This window comes from Dendrobates tinctorius, unplaced genomic scaffold (genome assembly GCF_039654945.1).
Source record: "Dendrobates tinctorius isolate UK_male_01 unplaced genomic scaffold, ASM3965494v1 ptg000108l, whole genome shotgun sequence".
Lineage (NCBI taxonomy): Eukaryota > Metazoa > Chordata > Amphibia > Anura > Dendrobatidae > Dendrobates > Dendrobates tinctorius.
The window spans coordinates 4,564,036-4,574,214 of record NW_027361776.1 but is presented as its reverse complement, the minus strand read 5'-3'; the positions used below and the strand labels follow the sequence as shown (position 1 = coordinate 4,574,214).

The window sequence follows — 10,179 nt, the reverse complement described above, 5'->3', positions numbered from 1 at the left end:
GGGGTCTGAATACTTTCAGTACCCACTGTATATAGAATAACCCGGACCACTGCAACTAATTTCATTAGTTTATGTTTAGTTTAGCTTTTCCTTCTTAATTTAGGGTGATGAGACTGACCACCTGTGTTTGCCAAAGGATGCACAATTTAGAAGTAAAATCATGTGGCAGTCAAGGATTGGCTGAGTTCCAGCCATGCACAACCAACTTTCCTGTGTGTTCTTAACCTAATTGAATTATATACTTTTTGTAGAGATGATTAGGGATGCAGCTCATAACCAGAATATTTTAACCTATACAAATAATGATTTTTTTCCAGTGACAAAAATTTTGAAATGAAGAATAGAAACAATATATATTAGAACCTTTCAGTACTCTTTTATTATAGAATGATTACAATTTTATTTACATAAAACTGGAAAAAACTTTAGTAATTCATCTTACAACCAGGACTGCAAAGTCAAAAAGCTAAGAAGATTACAATTCATTACGTTTAGGTAAATTCAATGTTTAATTGATGCTTAAAAATAAATATTTAAAGGAGTTGTCCAAGCATATAAAATAATGACATATTGTTATTAGCTTTGTTCAGCGTTTACATCAACTGTATGGAGCAAACCAAACAGCTCTATATAATGTGTTGTGGCCGCTGCCAGAATACTGCTTGACAACTTCTATTTAACAGAACAGGAATTGATCTGGAAACCAGCCGCTACCCATTGTATAGAGCTGTATTGTTAAGCTATGTTAAATGTTTACAACTGACCAACACATGAGTTAACAGCAGCTGATCGGTGGGGTCTGGGTGTCTGACATCCACCAATTTGAAATTCTATATAAGTGACTGCATTGTAACTAAATCTTTAAGAAAATAAACATTTTAAAATGTAAAAAAACTTCCATGCTTACCGTTAAGTAATCCCAAAGACTAAGTAGAGTTATCCTGCAATTTAGCTTTCTGAAATATCATTCTAATGATAGCAAGATAGGTATTATCTCTTTTGATGTTCTTTTGCCATATAGACCTATAATATTTTATAAAACAGTGCATAATGCAAAACTAGCACAAGATATGAAAAATTCAATTCTAGTGAAAAATAAGCAAGGGAGAATGAAGAATTCATGTTTGCACCTGAAGCATACTTAAATGAGGAAAATCTTATCTCTCGCCTATGTCACCTTAATTGTTACAAAACTTACTCTGCATACATGGTAAATTAGAATTCTAAGTATCTGTATGTGGCAAAATGAGAAAAGCCTTATTACTGCTGCGGACATTGTGTTACTGAGGCTGGTTTTGATGACACATGAAGAATGGGTTGAGCTTTATGTCTTGATTTCCTCGCATACTTTCGCAAGCTTTTCTCCTCCTCAGCATTTGTTACTTCACAGCTTGAATCTCCATTGGACGACCTACAGGCAAACAGTCATTCTAATTTTAATACTTCTCTTGAAAAATAATGCATGGCTAGAGGTTTTAGGACAGAGCATCTGTTGGTGCTGCATATAGTTATCACGTTAATTTGATTTCCTACTAGCAACTGAAGATATCAAGTCTTTTAAACACAATCAAGTGGCAAAAAATTACAACGAAAAGTCATTGGTGCACTTCCATTAAGACTATATAATAGCAACCTGAGAATTATACCACCACCTAACTGCCTTATTGTGGAAAACATCACTGCATGCATTAATTGGTAAAGTTGGTATTTTTGGCCCTTTTTTCAAACATAGATCCTGGGCTTCAAGGGAATCTGTCCATAGGGTCAACTCTTCTAAGCCTTATATATATCTGCATTTAGGAAGCTGAAAAAAAAAAATACTTTGATATCTGTGATCGGATGTCTTATTCCATAGAAATCCATGTTTTTTCTTATATGTATATGCTTGTTAAGATCTATGGACTGGAATGCAATGTTTATGCAATTTATGCAATGTTTATGCAATTTATGCAATGTTTATGCAATGTTTTATGGATTTTATGAATTTATGTGCAGTACAGACCAAAAGTTTGGACACACCTTCTCATTCAAAGAGTTATCTTTATTTTCATGACTATGAAAATTGTAGATTCACTCTGAAGGCATCAAAACTATGAATTAACACATGTGGAATTATAGAATTAACAAAAAAATGTGAAACAACTGAAAATACTATATGTCTTATATTCTAGGTTCTTCAAAGTAGCCACCTTTTGCTTTGATAACTGCTTTGCACACTCTTGGCATTCTCTTGATGAGCTTCAAGAGGTAGTCATCGGAAATGGTTTTCACTTCACAGGTGTGCCCTGTCAGGTTTAATAAGTGGGATTTCTTGCGTTATAAATGGGGTTGGGACCATCAGTTGTGTTGTGCAGAAGTCTGGTGGATACACAGCTGATAGTCCTACTGAATAGACTGTTAGAATTTGTATTATGGCAAGAAAAAAGCAGCTAAATAAAGAAAAACGAGTGGCCATCATTACTTTAAGAAATGAAGGTCAGTCAGTCCAAAAAATTGGGACAACGTTGAAAGTGTCCCCAAGTGCAGTGGCAAAAACCATCAAGTGCTACAAGGAAACTGGCTCACATGAGGACTGCCCTAGGAAAGGAAGACCAAGAGTCACCTCTGCTGTGGAGGATAAGTTCATTCGAGTCACCAGCCTCAGAAATCGCAGGTTAACAGCAGCTGAGATTAGAGACCAGGTCAATGCCACACAGAGTTCTAGCAGCAGACACATCTCTACAACAACTGTTAAGAGGAGACTTTGTGCAGCAGGCCTTCATGGTAAAATAGCTGCTATGAAACCACTGCTAAGGACAGGCAACAAGCAGAAGAGACTTGTTTGGGCTAAAGAACACAAGGAATGGACATTAGACCAGAGAAAATCTGTGCTTTGGTCTGATGAGTCCAAATTTGAGATATTTGGTTCTAACCACCGTGTCTTGGTGAATGGATGGACTCTTCATGCCTGGTTTACACTGTGAAGCATGGAGGCGGAGGTGTGATGGTGTGGGGGTGCTTTGCTGGTGACACCGTTGGGGATTTATTCAAAATTGAAGGCATACTGAACCAGCATGTCTACAACAGCATCTTGCAGCAGCATGCTATTCCATTTGGTTTGCGTTTAGTTGGACCATCATTTATTTTTCAACAGAACAATGACCCCAAAACACACCTCCAGGCGGTGTAAGAGCTATTTGACCAAGAAGGAGAGTGATGGGGTGCTACGCGCCAGATGACCTGGCCTCCACAGTCACCAGACCTGAACCCAATTGAGATGGTTTGGGGTGAGCTGGACTGCAGAGTTAAGGCAAAAGGGCCAACAAGTGCTAAGCATCTCTGGGAACTCCTTCAAGACTGTTGGAAGACCATTTCCGGTGACTACCTCTTGAAGCTCATCAAGAGAATGCCAAGAATGTGCAAAGCAGTAATCAAAGCAAAAGGTGGCTACTTTGAAGAACCTAGAATATAAGACATATTTTCAGTTGTTTCACACTTTTTTGTTAATTATATAATTCCACATGTGTTTAATTCATAGTTTTGATGCCTTCAGAGTGAATCTACAATTTTCAAAGTCATGAAAATAAAGAAAACTCTTTGAATGAGGTGTGTCCAAACTTTTGGTCTGTACTGTATATTACATACACACACATATACAAACACACTAAAAAAGAAATCTAGCAGGTTTTTGAGGAAAAAAGAAATATTTTTTTCACTTGTTTTTGTGAATTAACACCTTTCAACAGAATCCCGAAAAAATTAACGTAGCTGATTTTGAAACCTTATAGTCAGATCACCTGACAAATGGATACTAATTTTCAAAATTCCAAAAATTATCTTAGAGAGGCCGTTAGGTAATAAGGAAGTTTCGTCCCTTTGTCAGACGATCCACCTATAAGGTTTCAAAATCAGCTATGTTTATTTCTTTGGGATTCTGTTGAAAGGTGTTATTTCACAAGAAAAAAAAAAAGTTTCCTTTATTTCCTCAAAAACCAGGCTATTTATTTATGAAAATCCACAAAAAAAAACATTGGACCAGTCCCCATTACAAGGGCATTTGTTCAATAACGGAGCCATTGTACAGATATGTTGATTGGTTACTTTGACCACTGCTCAAAGGGTATTTTCCATCAGATTTTTGCTGTGTGTTCTGGGAACATGATGGTACAGCACCCGAGACTCTGAATCCAGAGATGTGTCACTTACTGGGCTGTGTGTTTGTTTAAATAAATTCAGTTCTTAATAAACAGAGATTATCACTATCTGACTAGCTGTCGTGCGCTTGCTGGTCCCAACCACCTCCCACCACTGATTAACAGCTTTATGTCATATATATTATACACAGAAAGCTGCCAATCAATGATGTGCGTGGGGTCACACAGGGCTCAGCATTTCCATCTCTGATAAATCTGCAGTTGAGAAAACTGTGTCACAACTGATGCACCCAGTAAACTAAGCGATACATTGTAGTAATCGGGGCCAGGATACTGGTATGGAAGTAATCAGCAAAATTATGAATAATGGTCTAAAAAAGTACCTATGAGTCAATGGGATTTTAATCTGATTTCCAAAGCCAATATAAATACTCCCATACAAAAGTTTAATTAAAACAATACATCTTTATTGAAACATTTGCATAACAGACAATAACATCTTAAAGAATTTAAGAGTTACCAGTCGTTTTTCCTGCAGTGTAAGTATAAACCATTTATGTCTCTTTATCTCCTTAGTGACCACCAATATGTCTTTTTACTGACCTGTGATAAGAGACTTGCATCCCTAGATGTGTGACAATCCAGTAGCTGTCGGCTTTACACTATAGCTGACACCTTGCTGACCAGGGCCGGTTTTAAGCAAAGTGGGGCCCTAGGCAAAGATTAAAATGGGGCCCAAATGCTAACATATTGCACATCACACAGAAGCATTTCGATTGTATTTACATGCGCTGAGTTCAGGCCGCTACATGAGTGTGATCAACAATATTTATGTCGTTCAACACTTGTTTCCTGGCCTCTTTCCACCTTTTGAGAAAGAATGATGGGGACAGAACTATCACTAATGGACCAATCTGTCCCCATACAGTATCATGTTATCAGCAGCATATCTGCAGTTTACACCCCATAGTCCTCCATATAATATAATTTGCCCCACAGTCCTCCATATAGTATAATACACTCTTCATAGTCCTCCATATATTAAAATACACTGCTCAGTCCTCCATATAGTATAATACACTCCTCATAGTGCTCCATATACTGTAGTATAATACACCGCCAGTCTATTCACTTCCCATAGTTTAATGCACCCCATAGTTCTTCACATAGTATAATGTATTCCCCATAGTCCTCGATACAGTATAATGCAGCCCACATATAGTATAATGCAGCCACCCCATATAGCATAATGCAACCACCCCACAGAGTATAATGCAGCCCCGCCATACAATATAATGTAACCCCCCATAAAATATAATGCAGCCTCCCTCTTATAGTATAATGCAGCCACCCCACAATATAATGTAACCCCCCCATAGAATATAATGCAGCCCCTCCAAAGAATACAGTCATATGTAAAAGTTTGGGCACCCCTATTAATGTTAACCTTTTTTCTTTATAACAATTTTGGTTTTTGCAACAGCTATTTTAGTTTCATATATCTAATAACTGATGGACTCAGTTATATTTCTGGATTCAAATGAGGTTTATTGTACTAACAGAAAATATGCAATCTGCATTTAAACAAAATTTGACCGGTGCAAAAGTATGGGCACCCTTATCATTTTCTTGATTTGAACACTCCTAACTACTTTTTACTGACTTCCTGAAGCACTAAATTGGTTTTGTAACCTCATTGAGCTTTGAACTTCATAGCCAGGTGTATCAAATCATGAGAAAAGGTATTTAAAGTGGCCACTTGCAAGTAGTTCTCCTATTTGATTCTCCTATGAAGAGTGGCATCATGGGCTCCTCAAAACAACTCTCAAATGATCTGAAAACAAAGATTATTCAACATAGCTTTTCAGGGGAAGGATACAAAAAGTTGTCTCAGAGATTTAACCTGTCAGTTTCCACTGTGAGGAACATAGTAAGGAAATGGAAAAACACAGGTACAGTTCTTGTTAAGCCCAGAAGTTGCAGGCCAAGAAAAATATCAGAAAGGCAGAGAAGAAGAATGGTGAGAACAGTCAAGGACAATCCACAGACCACCTCCAAAGACCTGCAGCATCATCTTGCTGCAGATGGTGTCACTGTGCATCGGTCAACAATACAGCGCATGCATAGCGCCTTTTTGTATGACCAAACAACTCAATCTTTGTTTCATCAGTCCACAGGACCTTCTTCCAAAATGTAACTGACTTGTCCTAATGTGCTTTTGCATACCTCAGGCGACTCTGTTTGTGGCGTGCTTGCAGAAACGGCTTCTTTCGCATCACTCTCCCATACAGCTTCTCCTTGTGCAAAGTGCGCTGTATTGTTGACCGATGCACAGTGACACCATCTGCAGCAAGATGATGCTGCAGGTCTTTGGAGGTGGTCTGTGGATTGTCCTTGATTGTTCTCACCATTCTTCTTCTCTGCCTTTCTGATATTTTTCTGGGCTTAACAAGAACTGTACCTGTGTTCTTCCATTTCCTTACTATGTTCCTCACAGTGGAAACTGACAGGTTAAATCTCTGAGACAACTTTTGTATCCTTCCCCTGAAAAGCTATGTTGAATAATCTTTGTTTTCAGATCATTTGAGAGTTGTTTTGAGGAGCCTATGATGCCACTCTTCATAGGAGAATCAAATAGGAGAACTACTTGCAAGTGGCCACTTTAAATACCTTTTCTCATGATTTGATACACCTGGCTATGAAGTTCAAAGCTCAATGAGGTTACAAAACCAATTTAGTGCTTCAGGAAGTCAGTAAAAAGTAGTTAGGAGTGTTCAAATCAAGAAAATGATAAGGGTGCCCATACTTTTGCACCGTTCAAATTTTGTTTAAATGCAGATTGCACATTTTCTGTTAGTACAATAAACCTCATTTTAATCCAGAAATATAACCGAGTCCATCAGTTATTAGATATATGAAACTGAAATACATGTTGCAAAAACCAAAATTGTTATAAAGAAAAAAGGTTAACATTAATAGGGGTGCCCAAACTTTTACATATGACTGTATATGGCAGCCCCCTCAGAGTATAATGCTGGCCCCCCCACAGAAAATAATGCAGCCCCTTATATAGTATAATGTAGCCCCTCCATAGAATACAATGTAGCCCTCCTCATATAGTATAATGCATCCCTAATAGAATATAATGTAGCCCCTCAATGTATAATGAAGCCCCCCATACAATATAATCTAGCCCCCCCATAGAATACAATGTAACCTCTTCATATAGTATAATGTAGCTCCCCACAGAGTATGATGCAACCCCTCATAGAATATAATAAATATAATACAGCCCCCCCATTGAATATAATGTAGCCCTGAATAGAATATAATACAGTCCACCTCCCTATAGAATATAATGTAGCCCCCCATATTATATAACAGCCTCCCCCATAGAATATAATGTACCCCCATGGTATATAACACAGCCACATAGTATATAGCACAGCATCACATGGTATACAGCACAGCCCCACACGGTATACCGCACAGTCTTACACGGTATACAGCACAGACCCATATGGTATATAGCACAACCCCACATGGTATACAGCACAGCCCCACACGGTATACCACACAACCCCACTCGGTATACAGCACAGCCCCACACGGTACATAGCACAGCACAGCCTGCCCTCAATACAGCACCATGGTATACAGCACAGTCCCACATGGTATACAGCACAGCCCCACATGATATACAGCACAACCCCACATGATATACAGCACAGCCCCACACAGTATACAGCACAGCGCTCCTCCCCAGTACAGCACCATGGTATACAGCACAGCCCCACATGGTACACAGCACAGACCCCCCTCTCCCCCAGAACAGCCCCACATGGTATATAGCACAGCCACCCCCCTCCAGCACAGCCCCACATGGCATATAGCACAGCCCCATGGTATACAGCACAGCACCATAGTAAACAGCACAGCCTCCCCCCAGCACCATGGTATACAGCACAACCCCCCAGCACAGCACCATGGTATACAGCACAGCACAATGGTATACAGCCCAGCACCATGGCATACAGCCCCCCTCCCCCAGCATAGCACCATGGTATACAGCGCCCCGAGCACAGCACCGTGGTATACAGCCCCCCTCCAGCACAGCATCATGGTATACAGCCCCCCTCCAGCACAGCATCATGGTATACAGCCCCCCAGCACAGCATCATGGTATACAGTCCCTCAGCACAGCACCATGGTATACAGCCCCCTCCCCCAAGCACAGCACTATAGTATACAGCCCCCTCAGCACAGCACCATGGTATACAGCCCACCCTCCCCCAGCACAGCACCATGGTATACAGCCCACCCTCCCCCAGCACAGCACCATTGTATACAGCCCCCAGCACGCACCATGGTATACAGCCCCCCCAGCACCATGGTATACAGCCCCCTCTCCAGCTCAGCACCATGGTATACAGCCCCCCTCCAGCACAGCACCATGGTATACAGCCCCCCTCCAGCACAGCACCATGGTATACAGCCCCCCTCCAGCACAGCATCATGGTATACAGCCCCCCTCCAGCACAGCACCATGGTATACAGCCCTGCAAAGCACAGCACCATGGTATACAGCCCCCTCGCCCCCAGCACCGCACTATGGTATACAGCCCCCCAGCCCAGCACAGCCACCATGGTATACAGCACCATGGTATACAGACCCCCTCCCCCAGCACAGCACCATGGTATACAGCCCCGCACAGCACCATGGTATACAACCTCCTCTCGCCCCCAGCACAGCACCGCAGTATACAGCTCCCCCCAGCACAGCACCATGGTATACAGCTCCCCCCAGCACAGCAGTATACAGCCCCCTCCAGCACAACACCATGGTACAGTACTCACTGTTGCATAAAAAAAAAAAAACACACTCCTCACCTTCTCCTCGTGCCCGCGCTGCTCCCGGCTCCTCTCCTGCTCTGCCTGGTACACAGTGAGTGCACGATAACGTCATCGCGCACCCACTGTGTCAGAGGCAGAGCGGGGAATGATGGGAGAGGGAGTGTCAGCTGACGCTCTCTCCTCCATCATAGGTCCACCTATATCCTGCTCCTACCTCTCCACAATGGGGCACTCCGGAGCATTCATTAGCTCCAACGAGCTGCTGCAGACACGACGAGCCGAAGAAGTCGTCCTCTGACTGATATCACTGCGCACCTATAGTTTACTTGTTGCTCCATCGGGGCTTTGAGGTAACCACTCAGGTAGTGCGTGGGTGGCTGCTGTAGGTGACCGAAGCTGACGGTGAGCATCCTGTCATCAGACATCAGAGTGCTTACTCCAAGGAGAAACTGGGAATCTCCTCTGGTTAAAAATTGTGGAGGAATCACCCAATATATGCCAAGGGTGGCTTCCAAGAGTGACCAAGGAATACATTTCTGGAGTGCTCAAGGCTCTCTTCAGGCTGCCCTATTGCAAAATAAAAGGGCCTATACCACATTGGGGTCTTGAACTACATGCAATCACGAGTGTATAGTTCATCTTCAATAAAAAAAAAACAAAACCCATCCCACATATATTAATGCTGTTTATGTTTCAAGCCTCTGATTAGCACAGGATCCAGAGATCTCTGTCTGCAAACTGAGTTTCTTTCTAATCACCTCAAGGGCTGCTACCCTGGAAAATTAAAGTATCCACACATATTAAAACCTTTTGAACTCTATCTCCCTGACACTCAAATTATTCTCAGTGCTCTGAGGAATTAAAGGTACAGTGTTCAAAATCTCACAACATATTCGACTTGACGTCTTTATCAAGCTCACTGTTCAAATTGATTCTGTAAAGAAATCCTACAACCTCTTCTCTCCATGTTGATTTTCTGAGCCAAAGATAATAAACTACTGATCCCCATCATCATAAATTTCAGTGACTCCTTTAACAGCTCTTACAATGGATAAAAGCAATATAATCCATAAAAAGATCTGACCTCAACGCAGAATCATGAAAACAGAAACAATTCTCTTCCTACAGTGGGGCGACCAAAGAGGACAATAACCAAAAAGCCCTTTCTAAACCTGTTTCAGACAAACTTCCT

General features: G+C 41.3%; 1 protein-coding gene across 2 annotated transcripts in view; it reads right to left on the bottom strand.

Moving 5' to 3' along the window:
• Positions 1–352: 352 nt before the first annotated feature.
• SPDL1 (spindle apparatus coiled-coil protein 1) overlaps positions 353–10,179 on the bottom strand; it is a 470,586-nt gene continuing 460,759 nt past the window's right edge. For both annotated transcript variants that reach the window (XM_073589468.1, XM_073589469.1), the window contains exon 12: positions 353–1,411. In XM_073589468.1, the coding sequence (XP_073445569.1) occupies positions 1,261–1,411 (151 nt within the window). In that variant the 3' untranslated portion in view covers positions 353–1,260. The remainder of the gene's footprint in view (positions 1,412–10,179) is intronic.